This window comes from Calonectris borealis, chromosome 4 (genome assembly GCF_964195595.1).
Source record: "Calonectris borealis chromosome 4, bCalBor7.hap1.2, whole genome shotgun sequence".
NCBI lineage: Eukaryota > Metazoa > Chordata > Aves > Procellariiformes > Procellariidae > Calonectris > Calonectris borealis.
In genome coordinates this window covers 79,040,396-79,068,390 of record NC_134315.1, presented here as the reverse complement: position 1 = coordinate 79,068,390, position 27,995 = coordinate 79,040,396, and the positions used below count along the sequence as shown (strand labels likewise).

Here is a 27,995-nt window from a genome sequence, read left to right as displayed (position 1 = left end):
TGCAGATTTTAACTGGCTCAGTAACATCAGTTATTCTACTGGACTTCAGTCACCTTGCCCAGAAAGATGAAGCACAACAAAAGAGAGGCACGTCCTAGCTGAATTCAGTTCAAGTTTCAGCATGCCTCTTCTGTCCCCAAGTCTGTTTGCCCTCTTAGAATGTCAAGAAAAAAGAAACAATATATAATCTAATATTTTTAATTTTATGTACAGGAATATAACGTTATGGCAACTTTGTACATGAAATACATACAGTATTTAAACATGAAAATCAGCTAGGTAAGAATTTACATTAGCAATGAAACTGCTTCATGTGCAGCCCAGTTAATACTTAGTTTAGATCTGTATTTTATTGGGGAGATATTTTAATAGTTTACAATCATAGAAACATAAACATTTAAAACAAGACTCTATAAAATAATTTACAGAAACCCTACCATCTACACTGAGAGAAAGGTCTGTGAGTTTTGTGTGTGAATAACAAGGTGGACGAATGATGTATCTCAGCCTTTTAAGTATAAAATAATTTAGAAGCAGTTCATGCAATATGGAAGCAAAGGAGTGCCAGTTCCTTCGAGGTTTCTTGCTACCTTGGACATCTACTGAGCATCACATGTGGGTCACCGGACACATGATAATACCGTTGCCAGATGCTACCAGAGAGCACCAGCCTCAGTTCCTCCAAACAATTACTTATGTAAACATAAATATACAAGTTGATATCTTTTCTACACAGTACAAATACAGGTCACAACTTCTCAGCTGTGCAAGTAGTCAATCCGTATACTTGGAAGTAGGATAATGTTCACTCCGGAGTTCCACATATTTCTATGTACAGGGGCACTAACAGAACTTCCTTGTTTTCACCAATTTGCCCTGGTATTTCACAGAGTGCCCGCCGTGCCCTATCACATAAACATCCAGCAGGTAGGACTTGCCAGGCTGCAGGCCTCTGATTGTCTCTGTGGTCACTGCTTTCTGGATGTTCTGGCTGTGGAAGTATTTACAGAGAACCTTTTCCGATTTCTTCCTCGTATCTGGACCCAAGCACTGGTTCTGCTCTCTTTTCTTCTGCTCTTCATTGTAATTGTCATCCACTTCCCTTTTGTAGATGCAGAATTTGTTTCTCTCCTGCGTGCCCAGCCACGCCACCGTGACTGAAGAACACGTGCGGAGTTTGTCAAAGGCTTTGATTCGCGTATCTTCAGGAAGAGAAGGAAACGACTGCTTGTTAGGCCTTGTCGTAGCCAGGATCTTCAGCATCGAAGCACCTTTTTTGCTTCCTTTCAGCCTAATGAGGTATTTAGCTTTTGCTTTTCCCCGAAGCTGGAACTGCCGCACACCCTCCACATTTTGAGACAAGAGAAGTTTTCCGTCTCTTCTAACTTGGATCTGAACATCATCCAGGCATGAATGAACGGAGAAGGTGACTTTTTGGTGAGATGAAACGGGAGCAAACCGTAGAAATTTGGCTCCCTTTCTCTTGATGAATACATCTGTAACTTTGCCGTCCTTCAGTTCGACTGTTTTCTGTTTAGCCTCCTCCTTCGTTCTGGCAAAGGTGCCAACGTATGCGGTGCTCATGTTAGTGTTGGTATTTACTGCAAACATGTCAAAGTAGTACTGCGTATCGGGCTTCAGGTCCGACACTGTGAAGATGTTCTTGTTCCCAATACAAACTTTATGCAGGTCAACTCTTGGCTTTGAGGATGTTTGGCGCCCAAACTTTGATGATGATTTTAGGAAACCACGTTCTTTGCCAGAGTTGTTGTCTGAGGGGAAGCCAAAATGGGCAAAGTCAAACGGACTGAAATCCAGACCTGGTTTTGGAGCCATCATGAAGGCATCATCAGAACTGAGCTTGGCTTCAACAGCACAGAGGCTTTTGAAATTGTGTTCTTTATTGATGACTATGCAATACTGAATTGGCTGTTTCAGTAAGGAGGCGGTAGGACTTGGTTTCCACGCCAGCGTCACTGTTGTACGTCCCAGAGAAGTGACATCGATTCTGGGATCGTAAGGTAATTCAGGGTAAGGTTGGTCCGACTCTGGAGTAGTGGTTGCATACACTTTAAAATGTGTATCTTTCTCTGTCGACAGCAGATCTAGTTGGTACAAACCAGATGGGGAACTAGAGGACACAAAGTACTCAACATCATTGCCTTTGTAAGAGAACAGCTCTGTGCCTTCCTCATTAGTAATCTGCTGTTTCTGTTGCTCAAGAGGTTCTGGTTCACCTAGATTACAAGAAAGAAAAATATTTGTACAGACACAATCTGCGAATATGAGAAAATAAAACCCTAACAGACACTTCTACATAAAATACAAAAGTGAGATGAAAACAGAAGGTTTTATCTTCTGAGGAAGATGTAATCAATATTTCTGTCAAATCAGAGAGGGAAATTGGCTTGGCACTCAGGTTAAAACCAAATGCAATAGAAATTGCACCTGACCCGCATTAATGAAGTCTCGTGAATGGTAGCTAATACCTTCCACTAGAGTACTTCAAGCACCCAACTTGGAGATGCCACACGGTTCCCCAGGGGGAACTGACTCCGCTGCCTGTTGCTGGACTTGGGCCCTTAGCTTTGGCCCTCTGAGTCACACTAAAATTTTGTGCCTAAATACAGTGGGGGCCAAAGGCCTGTGTAGGATACAATGTATTGTGTATGACATTTTAGCACTTGTATGAGAGGCTCTGGAAGCCAAAGACCTTTTCTCTCTTGAGTAGCAGTTATGTGCCTATTTCCGAATAAGCCCCATGTCTACAGACAAGTCCCCTCAAAGGGGCGAGCTCAGCCCTGCTGCAATGCCAGCCCTGTCTCTCCAGTTCTTATCTTGTGTACACAGCTCACAGCAAAGCCCCCGTGAAACTGAGTTACTCTGGGCAAACACAGTTTGTTGTGGCAGCACCCAGTGCACTCTGTAACTATAACCTCAGCTTTTACTTTTACTTTTTTACAGCCCTTTTCCTTGTCATGTTGCTACCTGTTGCCAGTTTCCTGCACAACAGCAGGAGGGGGGCTGAAGATCCAAACAGCAGGAGATCATAAAGATGGGCCTGCTGCGAGACTCAGCGTCACACCGAGACTGGTTTCAGGGGCTTCGAATCCAGGAGAAAAGCAGGTCTCTGAGGCGCAAGGGAAGTCGTTGAAGGTTTGTTACCTGAACCTTCTCCACTGGCTTCCTCTGGGAGCTCTTGCACACTCAGTTTCCACTCCAGAGGGGCATCGCATGGTGTCACTGTCACTGCTAAGGGGGTGTTGTCCTCTTCAACCACAAAGAAATACCTAGGGGAAGGTTAACAGACCCATACACCAATAAATCCTGATGGCAGCCAACCGGCAGGGACTGACTTGACATGATCAGCGTTGGTGGGGCAACAGACAAAAGCATTAGTTACAGGCAAGCGTGTGCAGAGGGAATATGGAAAGGCCGATGGGCGACAGCTACGGAGGTGAGGGGAGTCTCCCCACTAACACGGTGTTGCAGAGTTCACACTTTGCTTGTCAAGACATGGCAGAGGGGTTTCTGGCCTCCTGCCCTACCCTCCATCAGCTTCGCTTTCTACCCCTACACTAACTATATACAGTATAAATGGTCATAAAAGAATAAATGAGGGAAACGGGATCTTTCCTAGAATTTAGGGATATGCTCTTCAAAGCAGGACACACATTTTATGCTACGTCCAGGTAAGGGCCCTAGAAGCATGCATAGATACATACGCATTCAGCTGTTCTCCCGCATCCCCCCAGGCACTACACATCATTTATTGTAAAATGTTTCTCACCGATGAAGGCTGAAGGAGGTGTATGATATGAGGAGGAAGGTGGCATGCTGGTCTTCCCTGAACTCTTTGGAGCCTCATGTTCTTCCCCAGTCTAACCTCAGTATTTTCTGACCCATGGGGTCGAGGTTGGGAAGTGGGGAGTTCAAGACAGACTGGCTTATGCTGCTTCTTTAAAGCACAATATGAAATAATGAAGAGAGACAAGTGTGGTGGGGCAAGTCTGTAGTTTCTAATTTCCTTCCCACTCCCTTCGCCTCCAGACATGGTTAGTGGCCCTATTTCAGGGAACTTCTGTGGTCTATGGGAGCTCTGGGCTTATCCCAGAAATCAAATAAATTGGACAGACCCTCAGCCGGGGAGGCCAGATTGGGATGGAAACTCGCATAGTTACTTACTTTACCAGACAGAACACTGGCATTTGTATTTTTCTGGTTTGGATCCAATTTTTATTTCAAAACACCCAACAAATAAAGCTAGTGCTTCAAAGTACAGCTTCCTCACTCGAACCAGACAGAAATACCTTTTAGGGGTGTCTCGGAAGAGGTAGCTGCTAATTTCGGCTCCATCTGGGATGACTGATGAATCATGGAAAAATGCTTTGTCCCGGATCTGCATTTGGAAGAGCTCCTCATCTCTGGTAGGTAACTTCTGGGGCCTGGAGGTGAGCGGCAGCAGCAGCAGCAGCAGCGGGCAGCGCAGCAGGAGCATCCTACAGCAACGACAGAGAGTCCCACCTGAGGAGGGCTGCTCCACATGCAGCAGGAGCTGCCACCAGCTTGTCCCACACTGGTGGGTGAGACCGTGGCGAAGCACCGGTTTATTCGTGACCCGCGGTCACTGCAAATTCGTGTGGCTCTTGTGGGCTGATTTACTGCTGAAACATGGGTATACTTATAACAACGTCTCATGCACTTTATGTTTTGCAGGCACCTTCACTGTACTGCTGTACAAGCACTAGGAATACATATTGTATGGACTAAGCTCGCATCGTCACAGCGCTTAGATAAAGTATGTAAATAAAATTTTTCCATCTTGAACTGTAATTGAAAGCAAGCCCACACACTGGTTGCAGATTGGTATCTCTCACTCTCATTAATAACGAGCAAAAGTCTTCCACATACTTTGGTAGAGCTACAGTTTGATGTTTTGCCATAGCAGAAATAGAGCTCACTGGACATGGGAGCCAGAGTAATCACAGAGCAGATGGAGGGTACATCGACTTCACTATCCGTAGGAGATTCTGGTTGGGCTTCCAACAATCCTTTGAAAAGTAAGCATTTCCAGTGAAATTGTTCTTTATTAAAACAGTGAATTAGGAAAACATGTGATATAAACCCACACATATTCAAAGCACATTGGTATTAGCATGCAATTCAGCAGGGCTTAATCCTCAAGCCTGATGGGAATTGCAAAACACAAAAGCAGAGAATCCCTTACAAATTAGGCATAATAATTCATAATCTCAGCCTTTCATTATTATGTCTACAACTAGGTCAGTAATGACTACCCTAACATATACAGTGGGACAGGCTGGAAATCTCCTTTCAGTACAGTAGATGATCTCATATGTAATGGCTCTGGTATGGGGGGGTGGTAGGGGGGAAACAAAGCCCATTTCTGGTACGAGTATAGCGAGTTTAAATTGCTAACTGATAATATTTTTTTAAATTGGAAAAAAGGAGGTTTAGGCCATTACCTAACCTGTGTTAGCCACTGGCTTTGGGGAGAAGCATGATAAAAAGCTGAGCTGGCAGGAACAGTTTTATCTTCTTGTTACTTGGCTGAATGTGCGGTCATGCACTGCTCCTTGTACTGCACTGTAAGTTAACTATGGCTTTATATCAAACTCTTTCTTTTTACCTTTAAGACCAAATCTGCTGTTGAGGTTGTTTGGTTTTTTTTCCCTTCCACTTGACCTTTTCCTAATATTTGATGTAAAAATAGTAAACATAAAGCTCCTTGAGAAGTGGCATGATGTAGTCTAATCCATAATAAAATTGCTCTTCCCCTTCAAGCACTTCATGAAGATATAAACAGGCACCCCTGAGGGAAGCCCCAGCAGCCTCCTCCTTCCCCCTCCCACGGCTTTACCTTCCAAAAACCCCAAAGGAGCCACAGGAGGCCAGGGCGGTCACGGCGCGGGACCCTCCTCCTCACCCCAGCCCACCCCTTTGGGAGCCCAGGCCCTTTGGGAGCTTTCAGCAAGACCTACTCCCCAGCAGCCCCAAAATCCCCGCATGGCCCTTCCCGCTCTCCTCTCCACAGCAGCAAGCGGCCAGCAGCCTGCCAGCCTCTGCCCCTCTTGTCGTGACCACGTCCCTGCCGAAGCTCACTGCGGGCGCCAGCATCCCGAACGTGGGAATTCGCCGCAGGCAGCACGGGGTCTCGTCCTCTTTTTCACCCCCGAGCTCCTGACAAAATCTTCCCAAATCCCACCTCCCTGCTGCCTCTAGCTTCCCTTCCACCGTGCGCAGGGAGGAGGCTGTGGCATCTGCCTGTCTTGCAGTCCGCCCTGCTCCCGGTACGGCTAAACACAGCTGTCCACATGTAGGACAGCAGGTCTCCTGACACCAGCAATGCCCACGCACGGCTATTTTTGCCCTCATATTGCTTCCTCTGCCTCTTACATCATTGTTATTGAATTGCTCCTTCCAGCAACGGCGCAGGTCATCCCTGCTCAACCCCTGCCCTCCTCTCCACTGTCCCTGGCCCCGTTATCTGTTCCCGCCCCGCTTGCTACTGTTTTCTCCCACTCGTGCTGTCCAGCTCGGTCCCTGTCCTTCATCTCTCTAGTTTCCCACTGAAACTGGTGATGCAAGAGGGAGGAGAAAATATGTAGCAAACCTCGAAGTAACCGTAAGCCACAAGTGATGCGTACTGAAAACTCCCTTGCCAGGATGCAATTTCATCTTCGCGTCCTTTCGCTTGTGCCTTCGCTCACACCAAGGGCTGCTACGCCTTCCTCAGCCTTCTCCCTCCCCGGCCCGCTGCATATTCCTATATTTGCAGCCAGATCCTCATCTTCCTGAGTGGAAAACCACAGGAAAGATGAAAGCGCATGCTTGACGTTCCCCTGGCAGAGTTTCCCCTGTGGTCACGTCCCAGGTGGGCACAGAGATCATGGAGGAGCCCCATGCCCCCACGAGCGAGCAGCAAGCGTGCCGGGGAGCCCTGCGGTGAGCTTGCCGGTCAATGGCCCCGCCGTCTCACAGGGAAGCCCTGCCTGTGCCGAGGCTGCCAAAAGTTATTTTGCAGTTGGAGAAGGCTGCACCCTTATTTATTTGGCGATAACCTGGTGACAGCAACACACAGCCACGGTTCCCCATTTGCAGAGTTTGTCATGCTTCATCTCTGGCACTCATAGGTCTCAAATTGTGCGCTTTGTTATTGTTTGGGATGTTTTAATAACAGGTTACTGCAGTGCTCTGCCCTATGGAAGGGAAAGGAGTAAAGGGCTTTATCTAAGACATGCAATTGCTACTTATAGTTAAATCCTGATTTAGCTTTCCCAGTGTGTGTCAGAATTTATCCCAACCAGGTCCTGACTTAGCTTTTGATGACAACAGACATATTTCCTCGAATTCAGACTGAAGTGTTGATACTTATCAGCAAAGTTAATGACATTTGACCTTTTGGAGCAAAGATCGTAAGTCAAAATACTTGCTGACTTGAGTCACCGAAGTCAGCAGAAACCTCCTCTCACACAAAGCAGGATGAGTTTTGTGTGCTCTAACACGCTGTTTATTGATTTTTCAAGTATTATCATTGGCCAACAGGGAAGAAATTCTTTCCCATTTAATCACAACATTACAGCAGATTATTTGGTTAGGTAAGAAACTCTGACACTTTCTGCAGACAGCATCCTCCACATGAACCCCTTGAAATTGCAATCCTATATATTCCCATAGTCGCTTCCAGTGCAATGTAACCTCTATTAAAATAAACGATTTTTGATTATAGGACTAGCCAGTCTAAGCTTCACTTCTTAAATAATTTCACTAGCTAATGCACTTTAAAAACTCCTGTAGACAGCGTTTCTGTCCCCGTTAACAACCGCGGTGTAGTGACAAGGTACAGATTTGTCTCTTATTTCTTTATCTAATTGTAAAAGCATTTTGGCTTAAAAATAACTACAAAAGACACATTAAGGTTAGTTCTGTGATCCCTGCCCAGCCTGGGCAGGCAGCACCGGCCCATCCCATACATGAAATAGCTTGCAAAGTTGTCAATGGTTACTGAAAAAGAAAAGTTTTATAATCTTTGTTCCTTTACAAGCGAATAGGATTTTGAGTGCTTTCATTTTCACATATCCAACCTCAGAGGCTTAAAATGGTCCCAATTTTCATGCACGACACTTCCAAAAGCGGGACACCTCAACAGCAAAGAGGCATCCAAAACTCACAGTTTTTGGAAACCGTGCTGTCAGTGTTATACCACCCTTTCACACCAGTTAATAAACAGATTTTATTTTTTGCAGTGCTCTCATTATTTGGCAGAGTTCTAAGCTAAAATCTCTGTAGTTTACTCATGCAAAACATCAAGAGGAAAGCAAAAGAAATCATTTATTCATCCCATGTTTCTTTCCGGGCAAGTTCACCGCTGGGCAATGACTTTGACGGCGTCCCTCAGAAAATGCACTTGCTAGATGGGAGCACGTGAATTCATGCTCTCCCACCCAGCCCTCAGAAACTTCCAACAAACGATTTTCTTGTCTCGGTGTGGCGTGCTCCGAGCCAGTTTCATTTTTAGAAGCCAGGTACAAGCTGAGGCCTAAGCACTGCACTCTAAAGCCATACAAATTACGTGAAATATGTTGTGTGATTTTTTATTCTCCAGACTGTGCCACCTCCTAAATGCCTTTTATTCCCTTTTCTACAAGTTCGTCTTGTTTTCTTTTCTTTTAAACTCTAAGTCAATATTTTATTGATATATTCCTGCTGACTGGAGGGATTTGCCTGCTGTTTATCACTAAATTTAAGAGACCGCCAAAATAAACAGTCCTAAGTGAAATAATAAGCACCGTTTTCCTTCTCCAGGATTGCAAAAGTGCCCTCTAATGGCTCATCTTTACCTCTCGCTTTTTCCCCAAACTCTCTCTAAACCGAGCCTTAAACCCGAGCGTGAAGGTAAACCTCTCGCCGCCCCGTCCCCCCGATTGAGGCTGACGCTGGCTGCAGGGTAAGGAGCAGGGGCAGAGCGGCAGGTACGGGACAAAGCTGGCACCCCTGGTCCCCAGGAGGTCACACCCTGGCATGGGGGAAAGGGATCGCTCGCCAGCCCGGCCGTGCCAGGCTGCCGACCTTCCCGGCATTGCTAGAGGGGAGAGAAATCCCACGCAGCAACCACAAGCATGGCACGAAATGAAAGGTGAAAACCCGCCACAGCTGGGAGGGACCAGGATGGCACACGCAGACACCAGCAGCTCTAGACCAGCAACAAGAGCAACACTGAAAAATGTCCTTGAGAAAATATGACTTCCTCGTATATTCTTTCATTTCCAAAAGAAAGGAAAAAAAAGTTTTCTTTCTTCTTTCTTTTCTCTTCCCCACCTCCCTTCTCTTCCCCTCCCGACCCACTCTGGGGAGCCAGGCTGTGAGCAGGGAGCACCCAGGGGTTCCCCATCTCCTCCTAGGTAGGGCTGCTCTCGGCCACCTTCCAATTTTGCCCGCCAGCCACCGGGACGCCGGGGCAGCGGCAGTCGTGGCTGGTGGCCGGGGTTTCCTTTTATTTTCACCTGGAAGGCGGCGGTCCTGTCCCCAGGTGAGCAGCTCCTGGGCTGCACAAACACTCCGGTAGCAACAGCCACACCTCAGAAGAGGTTTACTTAATGAACCTATATGTATTTATCTAAATAGATCAACAGATGAAAAATGAACGCTGTACATTTGCAGTGGGATGTAAGTTATTTTAAACGCCTCAAAATTTACCACCTTGCCAGAAGTTGTTTTTTTTTGTTTCCCTTCAGAAAGTATAAATAAACAAAAGCAGCTGTCTGGCCATTTTATAAGTTTTAGCTATAAGCACATATATGAAAATTATCGTTAAATTGGATCATAGATTTTATGATGATTACAATTCATTCCTATCTTTTTAATGATTTCCACTTGGGTAGTGAGCCTACCCGACCTTTCCAAAATCCCACATACACAAGCCCCCTGCCCAGCCTTTAAGCCCTTTGCGTAACAAACTTCACCTAGACGAAACCTGCAAATATCTAGGTAAGCTGCAATTATGAGCAGAAACGGAGAGGATAACGGGATTTGCAACTGGCTTAGGTTCCGAGTTGGGGGATAAATTAGCCGGAGCTGCGGCAGCACCTTGCAGGCTCTTGCTTCAGGCTGCAGGATCAGTGGGGTGGGCGCATCCTCAACCAAAGCCAGAAACAGGCGGCCGCGGGGGCAGATAAAATCACCCGATTTTCGATTTTGCCTATCAAGCCTACGGTATTTTCTGTCTGCCCTAAGCAAGCCGTTTTTTTCCAGCAAAATACAGCGGTTACGCAGGGTGTACCCCATGAGGTATCAAGAGGCTCCTTGCTTACATCCCGTCACAGAAATCCCACCCAGCAAGCCGAGAATCCATTTTCTTTGGCTGTTTGGGGTCAAAGCAGTTGTGTACTGCTGTTCGGACTTCATTGTGCATTTATTTCACGCACAGACAGGCGCACTCACAGGAAGGCTCAATGTCACCCAATATACCTACGTTCTGTAAAAAGGGAGCAAGAGTATTAAGTTCACGTGCAATGCCAGTACTGTTCACAAGTCATCTTCAATGCCTTGATCTATGGAAATAATTTGCTTTACTTCTCAACTGTCTGCAGGTCACAGAGACCTGTAAAGGATTTACAGTAACAAAACAAACACAAAAAAAAAAGATCTGGGTTTACCTGAAGCAAATGCATCTGGAATAAATAAACCCTAATGTTTAATTACAGAGAGTAGAAAGTGCGTGGCTGTAATTTAGTGAGGATAATTTCAAGGCACTGCCTGCCACAGTGCCTTTGTGTTGCATTTCTTCTCTTTTTATTGTAGGGATGGTTAACTTTTTTCCCTCCTTATGTCCTATTTTTAAACTCTGGTCTGTTGTTTTTTTGTTTTTTTTTTTTTTTACCTTGTTTACATTACCCATGCTGCATCTCATAATAAGTCTGTAGATTTATTGACGTGATTTAAGTCCAGCTTCAGAAATAAAAGGGCACTGTGTGACTTCTTTGACTTATTATAGGAACGCTGCAAGTAAAGAGGCTGTGAGCTTTTCCATTATACCCTTCATTTCCAGAGATATATAACACAAATATATGCACCTCAGAGTTATCACCTCAGCCACAGAGGAGTTTAAAAATGCTTACCAATTCCAACTGTAATACAATTAGTTATTTTTAATGTGCAAACAAGGAAAAATAATGCCTTTGAAATTTTAAGTATTTACTGGGAGCTGCTCGGTTTGTTTGTTTAGGGGGAGACCAGAGGGGAAAAGTGAAGGCCTGCCATTTAATGCTTGCTATTCCCTAAAGGATCTGGAAAACGTTTGGTATGCTTTTCATTTGGATTTGTTGTTGTTTTGTTTTTTTTTTTTTTTTTTTAAAAAAGCAGCTCTCTTGAAAACTTCTTGTCTGGTCCTGCCTCGTGCCTGGGGAAAAGCACGGGCCACGCAGGGCTGCGGGAGCCTCGCCAGCTCGGCCAGCGCAGCTGGAGATGTGTGCCAGCCCAAAGCCTTTCCCTATGGAACGGGGCGGGGGACGAGGAACGCAGCCCCAACAGGGATGCATGCGTTCGGGGCGTATCACCGTCTCCGTGGATTTTAAACAGAAATATTTTTGCGTAGCGCTGCGGCCAGCTTGACATGGCAGCTCCCTCTGGCAGGACCAGCTGTAACTGGGAGCACTTACAGCCCTGTAATCCATGGATTAAAGCTCCCTAAGTACGCCTGGACATGATGGACTGTAATGGTGCCTTTGAAGCATTTAGGGTCCACCGTGTCACTAACCAGTGGACTCACCGACCACCTCTTGCAACTCCAATTCAACCCGTGATTTTCCTTTGCTGGGAATATTGTTTTAGCAAAGCAAATGACGGTAGCATGGGGAAAAAATCCAACTATGTAAAAATAAGAAGGTACATTTCCACCAAATCTTAACGAACAACAGTGGCAACAAACTACAACTTAGGGAGGAGGTTAACTCCGAAGGGGTAACATTGTAAAATGCAGAGCTGTCTCAAATTAGACATGTTGAAAAGCAAACATACTCAGGGAGATATGGTATCAAAAATCAAATTTTGCACGGACTATTTTGTTTCTAAACTGAGCCTTATTTATTTTTCCACTTTTAGTGGAAACAGATTCAACTCTGATTACATCGGAATTGCCATCCTGGAGCTGGTGGTAGCTGGATGCTTCAAAAACCAGTTGAGCCAAGAGATGCCATTTGGGACACTCGAGGAAATGCCTAGTAGTTTTTCTTTTTTTAATCAGAGACCACATACTAGCGCTTCTCTCCTTCACAGCCATCTCGACCCACGCGACTCAGCTGTGAGTGTCAAAACCAAACAAACAGCGAGTCCCCCGCGACCTCTGTTACAATGCTCAGTTGTTCTCTCATACCTCTCCTTGCAAGGGGATGGCAGCGGCACGGGAAGAAGGGATGCGCTGGAGCACTGGGTGGCAGCCAGCTGCTGGCTTGCCCCCCTCTGCCGAACTCCACTTCCCTTGGCCGCTCCGGCACGGGCTGGCCTGTGTCCTTACCATCATACCTGCTCATCCTCCCAAGCCTGTACAAAATCCCCAGGTGGCTGGACGTGGCTCACGGAGGGGGCAAGCATCACGGGATGGGTGACTGGTACCAGCTCTTTCAGAGGCAAATCTCATGTCAGATGCCCAACTTGGAAAAGGGCAATTTTTTCCATAGTCTCAGCAGGGTTGGAGCCCCAGTAGGAGAAATAAGGTAAGGCAGAGAAATCTTCATTTGCACAACTCCAGGCCATTTAAGATAACCAACCCTGAATGCCAGGCAGCTCTACCACAAATCTTTCATCGCAAGATCTGGAGGTGTTTTATAATGGAGAGTAATTATTATCCCCTTGTTACAAGCAATAAAAGTGGGGCAGCGACTTTCCTTGTTCAAGGAAATCCCAATATAATCCCTTCCTTTAATCATAAAACAATAGCTACTTTCCTCGGCCAAGTCATTCTGCCTTCAGCACAGCTCTCTGAGTGTATGTTACTGTCTCTCCATAATGAATTTCAGCAAGGGGATTAGCGGGGAGGAACACATACGAACAATTACAAATTACAACCAACACAAGCGTGTTGGTATTTGGTACGGAGTTTCCCACTGTTTCTCTGGAATACTTCTGAATGACATTATGAGCAACCGCCCTTGCCAAAACCCATGAGGGACAGGGATGACTGAAGCGTCAGGGTATCATAAAGAGCAGGAGCAGAACCGGGGTCCGTGCATCCCGCCGTCGCATCCTCAAACTGCCGGGGCTTACGGCTGGAGGTCAGAAAGACCTTTGGAAAGTGCTAAAACATAAAACCAAAGTCATTAACTGCATTAACCACCGAAGGGGTTAAAGTTGGTTGAGCCATTCCTAGGGCCTGGGGAATACCGCTCGCCTGGCAGCTGCCCACGGCCAGCAACGTGTTTGTTAAAGGGGAGAAAATAAGGGGCTCGCGCAGGGCAGGGCGCTGCAGGAGAGGCAGCGACAGGCAAGGGGCTGCAGGTCACCGGCGCGACTTGCTGGGCAGGAGCAGGGGGAAGGCGAGCTTCCAGCGGCTCCAGCAACAACCGGAGCGCTCACGTTTTGTGGAAAGCTGTGCTGTGAGCACACTGGAATTGCTTATACGCTTCTTCCCTTCTACTTTTTGGTAAATGATTAAAAAAGCGCAAATTGCTGACTACTTTGAAACCCTTTCAAGTGCACAGAGGCCGATTCCCTCAGCTTCCATCAGACACGCAGTTTTCTTCAGCGTCAGGAACACCACCACACATGTACGTAGGATTACAAACCACAGCCAGGCCAAGTACGTTAGTATTCATGCCCACTTCCCTACCTCTACACACAAAGTTTTCCTGCAACAGCTACTCAGAAATTCTCATCTGCAATTTTACCGTATCTTCCTTTTTACTGTCTAGGGTTTCTCAGTGCTTCCAGGCTAACCAGTAACGACCAGTAATGCCTACAATAGCACAGAGTGTAACAGCAGCAGCTCTCCAGAAAGCCCTCTGGCAGCTGGAAGAGCGAAGCAGGACAGCAGCTGCAGTAACAAGCCAGGATGGTGTCCCGCAGTGGTCTGCAGGGGCGGTGTATATCTCGGAGCAAAGACATAGCAATGGGAACTCAAACTGTAGCGGGCATCTGGCACCAAATGCAATTGTAAGGTTGCATCCTAGGTTTTTTCAATCCAGGAACACTCATAGTTAACTAGATATATGGGGCAAGGAGAAAATACAATTTATATGAACAGGGGAAAAAAGTTATTTCTATTTTATTCTGCTCTTTCCTGTATTTTTTTAATCTTATCCCTGTGTTACTTTTAGTTACACTTGAATCATGTAATCTAGATCCTCAGCTGACTTCAAAGAAACTATGACTTTTTCTACCGAATCAAGATCGAGCCCATGTTACTTATGACCACAGTAATACATGTTATGCTGATAGGTGATCCCCCAAAATTTCCAGTTCCTTAATTATCATCAGAATCCAAATTTTTCTGATTGAACTTAACTGTCCAAAATCAGATTCAGTTTTAATATTATCTGCCTTCAGCTTTAAAGGCATGCAAAGGAAATCTTAGGCCCTACAAGTCCTTAATGAACCCTTAAGGTGCTCTCTCATAATGTTTCGTTACGTATCACGGTAATTCGCAGATGCTGCGTTTCATTTTCCCCAGTTGGAAAACGGTTGCTGAAAATAGGTAAACATTTGTCAAGTGTTTGAAAATGGAAAGTACCAAATGTAGTGCTAAAGCCTATTGATATTTACATATTTCTATCAGCGTGCTTAGCATTAGAGCTGGCAGACCTCAGCCAGAGTTACACCAGCAAAGACTTTCCAAGACCCAGCGTGGATATCGTCCCCCACGCTGATCCCCGCCGTCCCTAGAAAGCAGCACGCACGATTTCTTAGTCACACCGTTAGCGCTGGTGACTTCCTCAGAAGCTGTGGTGGCTGAGAGCACAGGATGGCCCATCGCAAGTGAACCAGATCACAGGCAGGATGATCAGCCTCCCCACTTCTCCTGTGTTCAGAAAATCATCTCTTTCGCACGCTCACTTCTATATACTACGTGGGTAGGGACGACCTTTGCACGGCGAGGTGGGGGAGATTCATCTCACCCAGACCCGTGCATGGAGGCTCCGGCCCCCATTTCCTAATCCTCCCGCTAGTCACTGGGACAAATGACAGCAGCGAGCGCGCCCGATGTTCACGAGGGAGCAGGGACCCTTGCAGGAGGACAGTGCCCGTATGGTGCAGGGTGGCTCCCAAGGTCACTCAAGGCTGCTGCAGCTGCTGAGGAGCGGACAAAAGATTCGGGACGAGCGTGGCCAGGCACCAGAGGAGCTACAGACCCACGCAGCCTGCATGCCTGCCCTGAGCCGCTCGGCGGGCACTGCTCACCCAGCACCACTGAAGTCTCCATGGCTAAGGAGCCATGCGATGGAGAAAGAATTCGCCTCCAAAGGGCAAAACAGAACATGCCCAGAGAGACGGTGAAGCACGGCCACGGAGATTGCTGCCACAGGTGGGCCTATGGTCAGAGCTGACACACGTATCCGTCTGAAAAGGTTACAAGACACCGCAAGTCCAACCACAGCCACCAGCCCATCATACCAAAGCAGGACAGGAGCGTGTTTGGGAGCTGCCAGTCTTCAGGGTGGCTTTCTAACACTTTTTGGATTTTCTAAGTGGTGGACTTCTGCATGATCAAGTTGAAAAGTCTTTCCCGAGTGCGAAAAGACGGGCACTCTGAAGGGATGTGCCACGAGAGTTTCAAACCTCAGGGTCAACTGCAGAGCTGTGATAAGGGATCTCAAAAATCAGATTATCAAGAGGGTCGGTTTCAGCTCCACTCTACTGCTGGGCCAGTGTTTATTTGTCCAGGCTGGCAGGCAAAAGGTTAGTTACTGCGAACAAAAGCGGAGGGAACGCATACGGGTGGATAGGTCAGACTGTCATGCGTGAGCGAACATCCAAACAACCCCAAAACCTTCAGGCCTTCTTATGGTAACCATACATCCTCGGTTGACAGAAGGGAAGAGAAGAAGGGAAGAGAAGAAGGGAAGAGAAGAAGGGAAGAGAAGAGGGGAAGAGAAGAGGGGAAGAGAAGAGGGGAAGAGAAGAGGGGAAGAGAAGAGGGGAAGAGAAGAGGGGAAGAGAAGAGGGGAAGAGAAGAGGGGAAGAGAAGAGGGGAAGAGAAGAGGGGAAGAGAAGAGGGGAAGAGAAGAGGGGAAGAGAAGAGGGGAAGAGAAGAGGGGAAGAGAAGAGGGGAAGAGAAGAGGGGAAGAGAAGAGGGGAAGAGAAGAGGGGAAGAGAAGAGGGGAAGAGAAGAGGGGAAGAGAAGGGAATTTGTACATTCAGAGATGGCTGAAAGGCGTGCTAAGGGCACTTTCTTCCCCAAAGAAGAAAGCTGTGGCGTGGGACCCAGCGCTGCCTTCTGGGGCTGTCCCTTCGCCAGCGACTGGAAATGGCTGCAAGATTCTTGGATGAAAGTTACTGCTGAAGGACAAAGTGTCATTTCAACATCACTGTTAATATTGCATTGTAAAAACCAAAAAGCTGTAAATTCAAAGAAGTATCTGCTCTTTGGTGCTTTGTCCCCTCGAGGCATTTCAGCAGGCCCAAGAGGTTTGGGCTGGAGCCGGGCTGGGGGCTCTGCCCGCAAGGACGATGCCCCCGCGTCCCGCTTCGCTCCCCACACGTGCACATTTCACCAAGGGCCACAAGTCCGGGTCCTCACAGTCCCCAGCTGAACAAAACCACGCCGAGCCCATAGTGCCGAGCGGGGACGGCCATGAACCCAGTGAGCAAAAGGTTGAGCCAGAAGCGCGTTTTGGCCTACTGGAAGTACATCTCCCTGACGTATATGAATTTTGCATTTTTGAGTTAAAGCCCTAATTGCCTGGATTTTCTTATAAACACTTTGCAACTGCTTTTTCTTAAATGAGTGGGAATTAGAACGCGCTCCGTAAATTAACATAGCACATTTCTTTCCCTGACCCTGCTGCCCTGCTATCACACACACTTGCAAGAGATGTCTTACACTCTTGCTTTAAAACACCTGCTTAATTCAAATGTTAAATTAAATTAAACTTGTTCACATGATGTGAAAGGGTCTTAAAACCTACTTACTTTTCCTAGTACGACTTTTTTTCAACTATTGCACTGTAACAGGATTATAAAAGTTTTAATTGACTGACATTAAATCTTCCCTGCAAAATTGTAACTTTAATACCCCCTAGGACTGTTAGATTTTTATTCATTATTTCTCATTACTGAAATATCAGTTTGAGAGAGCCCCTAGGGTCTTCCCCAAATAAGGATAAGATCCTATTAGTCCTACAAATCATACTCAAGCAAGTAATTCCTACCCAGGAGTAAAAAACCATGGGGAATTAAATGCAGATTTAGTAGCCAAAGAAAGAGAAAGAACGGGGACTAGAAACCGTTAACGCTGCTCACTGATGTTTTCCTTCGCATCCAGAGACCAGCTGGCAGCTCCAAGACGCTTGGCTTTCCCGCACGATCATCATCCCGATCTGTAAACTGCTTAATTTGCATCAGGTTTCTGGATTTCAAAATGCTGAGACACATTTAGACTGTTTGACTATAAACAAATTAGCGGCAAATCTGCTGCACCTAAACAAAGTAGCAAGAGAGAGAGCGAGCTCACGTCTTCACGATATTTTGGTTGCTTTGTAAAAAACGTCTACCCTGTTTAATAATCCCTGCAAAGAACCTGCGATCCCATCGCACCTCCCGCCTCCCCACCAGCCTCTGCAGCAGGAGCGGCAGCTGGTCTAGCGCTGCTCTATTTTGGTAGTGAGCAAGTTAAAAGTGAGAAAGATGAAAAGCATCATTTTTCTCACACCCTAATAAAGTTTCAACCCCTTTAAAGTTACTTTTCCTTAAATTAAAAAAAAAAAAAAAAAAAAAAAGAAATACGCTCAATTAGGCGAACAATGCTTTTCCCCTGTAAATCACAGGGGAAGTGTCAGCCTCGGTGGTGTGTCACGTTGTGAGCGTGCGAGGGTCACGCTGGAGGGGCACTCATATCCGGACCCGCGGAGGGGGGAATGAAGTAGGAAAGATAAATTATTGCCTTTTGTTTTTCAGATTTCCAGGTGCTCGCAGTAAGTACCCACTGCTTCTTATCTCAGCTGTCACGCAAGCAACAAACATCTCTCCAACTACTGAATTTAATTACTCTAAAACCAGAGAAGTCCCAATTTGGGCCAAAACCCAAACAACCCTGCGTGCTCCTAAGCAATCTGTGAGAAATGCTGAAAATGCTGTGGTTACCTGACCACTCGTCCCTGACTGGGTGGAAGGACACAGCCCACCGAAAGATGCTCAGCGCAGGATTCGCCTTGCATCCCTCTGGTAACTCAGGTATATTTTTGTTTATCGAAGCAGTCATGGACTGGGGGCTGGGTTCTCAGACCACTGGTGTTGCTGATTACTTGAACGGCATTTAAAACCCATCCTGTGAAATGTCCCCCAGAAGATCATCACGTTTTTGGTGAAGTTATAGTATCAGCTATCTCGCACATGAACTGAAAAAGACGACGCTTTGCCTGCTTCCGACTTGTCCCGCGCGACCGACATGCTCCCTGGGGTGCAATCAAAGCCAGCTACGCAGTCACGAGATTTTCGGCTGGCTCCTGTTACAGCTCTGTGTTAACATTTATCTTTCTCCTGTTCAGTGGGTGTCCTTGCATAGCGCAAATTAGAAAATTAATTCTGAAAGAACAAACTTCTTTTTAATATTTACTCTCTCTGTCCCTCTTAATTTATTTCCAGCTTTAAGCACGTTCTCCTGGAGTTATGATTTATTACTCTGACCTATTTCCCGATCTAAGGGCAAATACTTCCTCTCCTAATGACATCTTGTTATGTTTGAAAACTTTAACATCTCCTCAGCCTTCAAAGCTCCTTCCATCCATCCGTAAGCATTAGCTTATTTGAGTCCTTTTCTCAGGCAGAAACTATCCCTGTTTGATCTCTTGAAAGTTTTTGTCATAGAAGTAGCGTATTCTCAGTCATGATGTAAAACAAAGCGTGGGGAACACAGCTTCTGCGCTCTGCCTTTTCTCCAAGGCAATGCTCACTCACTGCACCGCTCGTTATTTAACAGAGCTCAAGCAGTACTTGAGTCCCTTCCCACTGGTCTTACCTAAGATATTCTCTTTCCTTTAACATAATTCTGATTTATTCTCCTTTCACTCCTGCCCGTACACCAAATACAGAGCTCAACAGCATTCGGTATCACACTGGTTTCTCCATAAGCAAGGTAAACATTAGTCTTATGGGCTGTCTGTACACTCTCACACAAGCCTTATATTCCAAGCACGTATTTCTTGATATATAATTAGTCAAGGTTATCATCCTCGATGCTGGGCATTCCCACCAGTATATGCACCCTTTTGTAAGGGTTTGCAAACTTGTTTTCTTACGTGAAGGAGAAGGCCCTTCACTCCTTCAGCCAGGTCTACCCTTCTCCTCTGCATTTTATAATCAAACAGAAAAAGAAAACAAAACCTCCTCCCTTATTTTAACTCTCACGAGTGGTTGAACTGGTAGCCCAAAGCAGCTATATAGTCTTCCACGTTAATAACATCAGCCCCTTTGAATGCACTGAACGAGAAACGTGCAGTTTTCATTAGACTGCCCTTAATGCAGAAAACGTGCACGTTCGGCAAGGTCGAATGGAAACCCGCCATCTCTGGTGTGTCCATCGGTACAAATTAGTAAATCTGCCTCCTGCGAAAGCAAGCCGGGGACTCAAAAGATAAATACCCACTTAGTAAACAAAATAAAACCAGCTCTAGAAAGATGCAAGACCCTGAAGGAGGACTGAAATAGCCCCTTGAAAATAGTGAAGTAATGGGCTTACAGTTTTATTATTCGTATAAAGTTTAGGGACTTCAAAATGAACGCGAAGCCAAACAAGACTTGTTATCCCACTAAAATCTGTGCTGTAACTGAAGCCAGTACCCAGATGTTCCATGGTAAAATCCGCCGCTTCGCTGCATAAAAGCACCACATACCCTGACGTACAGTCCTGGCTTGCCTTTATCCAAACCTACTTAGATTCTGGATTATTTTTCTAGCAATCTTTTAAACTGCCATGGGAAGCATAAAAGGTGGTCTCCTACAAAACCGTTTGGTACCAGCCTGAAATGTAACCCTTTGCAGAAATAAATCAGGATTTCTTTTTAATAAACTGTTTATTACCAGCCTTTTGGAACATAAATTGTAGAAGAAAAAGCAGGGTCTGAGTTTAATAAACATCTCATCTTTATATATATATATTAAGGCAGAAGACCCTGGCATGCTTCAGAGCAAAACGTCCGGCGAACAGGCTCCATCCAGCCCTTTCAAAGCCACGGGATGGGGAGCGGAAGGCCACCGCGCAGCTGGAGGCTCGAAACCATGTTGCGCAGCCAAGGTGAGCCCCCACTCCCCCCACACCATTAACCCACCCACCGCTAGCTTCAGCTCTCAGGGGACTTCCCAGGAAAGGTTTACCCCTTCATTTTCAGGGGACTTCTAAGGTGGACAAACCTAAGGTGGACAAACCTTCTAAGGAGGACAAAGCGGACTTGAAGACGCCATTTCTGCCCCTACACGCAGTTTTGGCGTACGAGCCATGATGCTTCGGGGCAGCCCGGGCTCTCACCGAAGGAGGCCCAGGGCTCCAACGAGCGGGTCATGGCACAAGCAGAGCCACGGCACCGACCCTGCCCGCGCCCACCGCGTCCCCAGCCCAGCTCACAGGAGGAGGAGAGGCACGCTGGAAAAACCACGGCAGATGGGCCGGAGCTGCGTGCCGGGAGCTTTAAACGTCGGATGAACGCCGACTATGTGGTGAAGGCATTCGAGCCGAACAGGGAAGGCAGCACAGGCGTTACGTGATTTTGAACAGCTTGCTTGACAGTTTGCACCATATTGTATTTATAAACATTGGGGAAACCTAAATGCTTTTCCTCGGTGTTTCCGAAGTAGTCATCCACCACAAAACAGGCGCGCAGGGCGATCCTACGCAGTTCTGCCTCACCTCCGTGACAACCTTCTTAAAATTAGAAAAAGGGGCCCGTATTGATCTCTGTGGGATCAGGATCCTACACGGCGCTCAAATTCCCTCTCAAACTGCTCATCTGATGACCAAACCCTGAACTCCCCCAAGGGGGCTGGGGCGTGAGGTAACCCGCCGGCCGATGACGCCAGCGGCACGTCACACGTGTGCCACCGCCTGACAGGTGTGGCTCGCACCAGGGAACAGCCGGCTCCTCTCACAGGCGCCGCGGAGCACAGCGCGTACCTGGGCGGGTGCACGACGCGCATCATGTCACCTCGCTGGCAGGGCTGCGATGACATGCGGCGGCACCCACCCTCCACAGCAGAAAAATCAATGGGTTTTCTGTCTGGGGCCGCGCAGAAATAGGGACAGCGTGATGCACCCACAGTCCTCATCACAGGAATGTGACAAGGCTGAAGGCATTTTTCAGACTTATTTAAAGCTCTTTCAAATTAAGAGGGGCTCGTTATCTGCTGACACAGAAGGTCCACAAAGAACAGGTATTCTCCTCACAACAGGATGAAACACAGCCACGGGACCCCAAGTATATCCACACAGTACCCATATATGATGCACTACTGCACATTTCTGCTTCATCACCTTTTTAATGGTTGAAATAGAACATAAAATCCCTCAGTGTTTTAAAAAGTCCTCTCCTCCTTCAAATATTAACAAGTTTTAAATCCTAGACATTACTCTAAGTACTCACAGAGACTTTTAGTGGTACTAGAAAGCTGACCTCGGCAGCTCTCCTCTCGCAGGTATGCGTTTTGCTATGAGGTAGGAGAGCAGGGCTGGGAGGACAAGGCATTCCTGACAAGAAGCAATCCGAAATGCCATTCCTAAAATAGCTAAGAATCAGCGATTTTTGAAATAGGCTAAACAGAATCACAAAGTTTTTCTCCCTGCTCCCTTACAGCACAGCTAAGGGTGCTGATGATGTCTAACACCCAAGTACTATTTTTACAGAACTATTACTATTTTTGCAGGTTATGGTGAAGCCAGCAGTGCCTTGCCAGGGTCACTAGCATATAAATCATTTGCCACCAACTGCCCAGGGAGGAATTCACCCTCAAATCACTCTCATCTCTTCCAGTTTTACACAGATACAAGTCCACCGGCTTGACCAAGCATGAAATCGGTGCACCTAGGCTAGAAGCCCGTCGTAAGACGGTGCGGGATGGGGTTGCCAATGCAGCCTGACTGTAGGATGCTCCGATGCAGACACGGCACCGCGCTTGTGTCACTGAACATCGCGTGGTATCTGCTCGCAAACAGCCAGCCGGGCCAGGGAGATTTGTGTATTTACGCTGGGGACCTTGCCTCCCCTCTGAGCTCGCCTCCTGCAGCTCAGTCAAGCCACAAGAACAGCAATACTCTTTAAGCGTTTTAATTAAAGATTGTAACTAGATGCTAACCAGATCGTTTGGCGGGGAGGGAAGGTCCAAGGGACGCTACAAGCTTCACAACCCGCCCTCTGAAACCAGCCTTACAGAGACTGCCTTGCTCACATAGGTGCCCGCTGGGGTGGTTTCCAGAGCAGCCCTGGGCAGCATGGCACGGACAAGATCACGCTCATCCCTGGCACCAAGCTAACCAGGAATCAGGGCACGTTACCACTCAAGTGTTAAATACAGCCAGAACAAAAACGCTCAGAGAATCACTGCTTTTCAAAAATCTGCGCTAGCCTTTAACTGTGAAGGTTTAAATATATAAAAGTTATATCTGCAAGTGATTAAACAACTCTTTGTAGCCATTGTCTCTGCGCTCTCGAAATAAAAACACAACCCAAACTGCACGTAGCAAATCTCAGCACTTACATCTCGCAGTTGGGTTCTCCGTCTACTTTTTTTGCTAGCCACTTTTTTTTTTCTGTCTTTCTTCTTTTTACCCCCAAAAACAAAGTGTGATGCTGGCGAAGACGGAGCCGTTGCCTGCCTGGCACCCGCTCAGCGGCAGCGCCGGAGGACGAGCCGGGGCTCCCGGCGGCAGCCCAGGCTGCGGGGCACCGGCCGCCGCGGGCTGAAAGAGGGCAAAAACGGGGACGGGGGACGAAAAAAACAACCTCAAAGGGGAAGGGGGGATCCGAGAGGGCGCCGAGGTCCTACCCGCAGCATCCCGCAAAAGCGGCGGCGGAGCAGTGCCGGGACGAGGGGCTCGGCGCTGCAGCCGGAGGGACCGCGCCGGGGTGGCCGCTCGCTGCGGCGCGTACCCCGCCCCGCTTTGGCCGCCGGGTCCCGCAACCGGATGGGGGACACCGCGCCCCCCACCCGCTCCCCCGCCCCGGTGCCAGTGGCTTACCTTGCGGCGTCCGGTCCTGTCCCCTCCTGTCCCACCCGGGGGAGGCTTTTTTTTTTTAGGGCGGCGGGTGTTTACCTAACCCCCCCGCTCCGGCGGGGACGGGCTGCAACGGGGACTGTGTCACGCACGTCCCTTCGCGCTTTATAGCCCCTTCCCCTCCCCACCCCTCCCCGCGGGGGAAAAAAAAAAAAAGGAGGAAAAACAATAAAAACCAGGGAAAAGGAGCCGGGAGCCCCCCAGGGTACCCGCCGCCGCCCGGGGCGAGGGCACGGCCCCGACTTGGCCTCCCGGTAAGAACCGCGGGGCGGCTGCGCGCCGGCAAAAGTTTGCCAGAGGGGCGCGGAGGGGCGCGGAGCGGCGGCGCCCAGCGCGTCTCGCTGCTGCCGCCGGGGCGGGCGGCCGGGGGTGCCCCGCGGGCGCGGCCGCCCCGCCCCGCCACCGCGCCGCTCCGCGGAGGGGCGGGCCCGCGGGGGAGCCCCGGTCCCGCGGCCCCGGGGAGGGGTGGGGGGGACACCCCCGCCCCCGCCAGAGCCGCGCCGCCCCCGCCTTTGTGCCGCGCTCGCCTGCGCTGCTGCGCTGCGAGAAGCTACTCAACATCCATCTTGGAAGTGTTTTCTCCTGGCTGAAAGTCGGGACGGGGTGACTCGGGGGGGATAGGGAACGCCGCGGGAGAAGGACGGAGGGCAGCGCTCCCGCTTCTCTTTTTCACGCAGCCGCTGCTTGCAGGGGTTTGGGGTTGCGGGAACGCTGCGGAACATCCCAACAGCGATGGAGGCGGGAGAGAGGGCTGGAGAGATGGTCAAGGATGCGTGAGAAATGGGATTCATAAAACCCTCCTGCAATTTAGCAAATGGGTCTCGAAGCTGTGTATGCAACCTCTCACCTTCTCCCTCGTTATGTTTTGATCAGAGGCAGCTTTCAGGTTCGGGGAGCAAGGGAGATTTTTCTTCCTGTTACCTGGGAGCCGCAACAAAAAGGGGGAAAGTATCCTTTGCCATTTAAAACCAAACCCCTCTCTCTTTTTGTTTCTTTTTTAGCACATCAGTCATAAAAACGTCAAGTGCTTCATAAGCATTAAACAAGTTATTACCAAGAGCAGCTGATAGGTAATTTCCCTGAAGGTAATCATTCCTTTCCTACTACTTCAACAGATTTGGGGAGCAAAACCAAAATAAAACCTCCTTTTTTGCAAGACTGCTGAGCAAATCTGACAGCGACGCCTCAGTGGAGGGATGCAAATTGTCATATTCTGTAGGGCGACGATCCGCTTCAGTCTGTGAAGACGCAACCCCCAAAAGAGCTCGTGTCTTCAGGGACACATAGCTGTCCAGACCTCTGCTAATTGCCGTTAGTTACTGCCACTTACCTCCCACTCTCTCAACTCACAGAGTAGCTGGGTCGCTCACTGCAAGCCAGCGAGCACTCTGCCCAAGAGTCTGCTCAAAAATGTAAGTACACCGAAAGAAACCCAGGATTAAGAAAAAAAGCCCCATGGGAGCCCCCATCCAGTTAACCTTCTGTTTTCATGTCCCTATTTTTACATATTTCACAACTATATTTATCGTTTTCAATTAGGTTCAAGAGTAGGAGTTTGGGGAAGGGAGGAAAGACACAGAAGTTTAGAATTAATTTATGCATGTTTAAGGAGAACCTAAAAATACCTGGTATTCGCACACAGCATCCCGACTTCTTCCTTTCTAGAGAATCGTTTGCCTCCAACTGCAACACTTCAGTAAAAAAACAACTCGGTAAACGACACGTGCTCCTCTTCTGCTGCAGAAGACGCAGAGATTCAATCATCCAAAAACAGGCGAATCTGACTAAATAAGAAAGCCAAAATTAGTAAAGAAAAGCCAGTGCAATCTCACTAGTTTTTCCCCAAGCCTTTGGAGCGTGCAGGAGCCAGCAGAGAGGGATATGCTCAGGTGAAGGCAGGCAGCTACCTTTGGGTACGATTCGTGGCACAACAGTATTCTGTAGAGCCTGCAAAAATGGCTGGCTCCGGTTTGAGGTCATTAGAGGTAAAATATTGCTACCCAGCCAAAGAGCTCTTGAGACTGTGCGCTTCACACACAGGCAAACCGATTATTTTTAACCCGAGGACAGTTTTAGTGCTATTGTTCTTAGAGGGTATTACTGTTTGTGATTTCAGGGGAAGCAAGATGACATCCCTGGGATATTATTTACTGAGGTATGTGAATACCGACTCCTTTGCGTATAGGTAACTCTTTTTTTGGATGCTTGCAGTTCCACCTCTATCGCAACTGTAAATCTGTATCATGATTTAAAGCGTAGCACAGAGCAACTCCCAGCCAGAGAACGGTTAAAACACTTTCACAACAAGATTCGCCGTTCTCAAAATTTACAAGGTACAAAAATATTAAACACAGATACGGAAGGCGGATTTGGGATTTAAATGCTGAAAATTACGTGAATGCCTGGGAGGTACTAGGGCAGCCAGTTAAATAGAAACCAAACAATGAAAGCCCAAAATATGGAAAATTCTTGTGGGCAGGTGATTCCTTTTAAATCCATTTAACTGTCCCCAGTACTATCCCAGCACCTAGGAAATTGGTATTTAAATGCTACCCCCTGAATCCAGAGATGATTCATGTTTGTACAGTCTTTACAGGAACAGGTCCCAGGCATGGCAGCACCCAGGGCGAGAAGTCTTTGATTGTAAAATGCTGTTCCTTACACTGATGGGGCAAAACTGAGACACTAAAGGGGAAGAAGATGGGCAAACCTCTAAATGACTTGGCTTTGGGCACTCACCTTCTCCTTCCACCCTCTCAAAGGCTTCCAGAGAACTGAGTTTTACCAGCAAAAATGGGCGCAAGAATGAATTTCAAGAGGTGCACCCTAAATACTGATGACAACCAAATTATTCATTCGCATGCAGTCACAATCTTTGTCTGTAGCTGTGGATCATTTACTCGGTGGCTGAAACTGTTTTGACTTAAGTGAGCAAATAAATATCCAAAATTTAGGACATCTGTAATTGGTTCACAAAGCCGACTGTAAACTGTCTGGGTAACAATTGCACTCTTCACGGTTTCACCATGCTGGGAGACCCTATTAGAGCGGATGGATAGGTGCTACCAGAAAACAAGATGCATGTTATGGATTATGGAGAAAAAGAGGAGGAAATGTTTAATAAGCTATCCAGTGAATAAATCTGAATAATAAATCTTTCCGAAACAAAAATGGAAATGGGCAATTGGATATTCTAGGAGGAGAGAAAGAGGGATAATTCATCATATAAATAATTCATTGCAAATTTTAACACCCATTGCTGCTGTGCATTTGGTATGGAGGACAGATGACACTGTGTGTGCTTGCATGTGTGTGTTTAATTGCGTGTATATGTAATTTTTTTTGCCCAATTATGTGGTTCTCATTGTGATGCAGATCTGAAGATCTGTTATCAGTAATCCATTGATTAACATTTGTTGCCAGGGAAAGGGTATCGTTATTTATTAACCTCAGAAACTGAGATGCTAAATCGGACTTATCAATCAATTATGCCTCATAGGCCATGATGGGTTTTAGTTATGCAGCATCACACAGTGCTCGCGCTCTCAGAAGAGGAATGGGCTGGGCAGCAGGGGCCTCGAGAGGCATCTAGGAAGCGCCTGGCTCGGTAGCTGCTGCTGCCTTCCCCAGCGGAGCAACACATGAATGCCCCGGTGGAGTCTGAGCAGCGACAGCGTGCAGGTAAGTGATAAAACCGAAATCATTTGCTGTAAGCATAGAGATGATGCTCCTACTTTCAGTAGAAACGCTGATGTTGCTTACTGGGTTTTGCCTACCTGAGGCTGAGCCACGGGTTTCATCGGAGTAAGAGGTCAAGTTTTTCTTCTGCCCGTTGGGCAGCAAGCGAGTGCTGCTTGAAGCAGAGTGACCTGCGTGAGAGGTGACGGCCTTTCAGGGCTGGGCAAAGCACGAGCCTGTGAGCACATCTTCCCCCGGTGCGCTGCTGCTTCGCCAAATGCAGCCCGGGCTGGCAGGCAGGCAAGGAGCCGTGCACCCAGCACACTTCCACCGAAAACCCGGAGCTACTGTGACCATCGGCAGGGCGGTTTGAGCATCCTGCAAGCGCTCTGCTGGCTCCCTTCTCGCCTCAATTACGGTTTCTTGTTTTAATAAGAGACGTTTTCTTTACCCTATCTTGAGAAAAATCAAAAGCACATGCAGCAGTTGGCGTGCAGCTTGCGATTTAACTCAGTATTTCTCCTGCATCACGTAAAAGTGCTGATGGGAGAAGGGTAAAACAAGACACCTCAACAGCAGAGCATGGTTAATACAATTTCGCAACACCCTGTTACGTGCCCTCTAGGCTTTACCCAGCTGCGGTGTAAACTAACGCATTGCCGCTGACCCCAAGAAATTACACATTTGGGCTGCCCTTAACTCATTACCTGCCTATTTTATCCAATTATGTTTTATTTATTAAGCTAATCTTTAAAATCTCTTGGTGTTGACTGTTTTACACCTCCAGTGCATTCTTTTTAATCCTACTGTTTTATGAACTGATTAACAAGATTTTTTACTCCAACAGCTCAAAAATAAAACACAAATCTTAAGTATGGTCCAAGTAGCC

At 47.4% G+C, this 27,995-nt stretch overlaps 1 protein-coding gene across 2 annotated transcripts; it reads right to left on the bottom strand.

The window, feature by feature from the left end:
* Positions 1–182: 182 nt before the first annotated feature.
* NDNF (neuron derived neurotrophic factor) lies at positions 183–27,507 on the bottom strand. Of its 2 annotated transcripts, XM_075150633.1 has the most exons (5): positions 27,205–27,507; positions 25,054–25,212; positions 4,311–4,499; positions 3,166–3,290; positions 183–2,237 (listed from the first exon to the last, which is right to left on the bottom strand). In XM_075150633.1, the coding sequence occupies exons 2-5, from the start codon at positions 25,071–25,073 to the stop codon at positions 844–846; spliced, it is 1,728 nt and encodes a 575-aa protein (XP_075006734.1). In that variant the 5' UTR covers positions 25,074–25,212; positions 27,205–27,507; the 3' UTR covers positions 183–843. The 2 variants fall into 2 exon arrangements, with proteins under 2 accessions (XP_075006734.1, XP_075006735.1); XM_075150634.1 differs by lacking the exon at positions 27,205–27,507 and having other exon boundaries at positions 25,054–25,299.
* Positions 27,508–27,995: the final 488 nt, after the last annotated feature.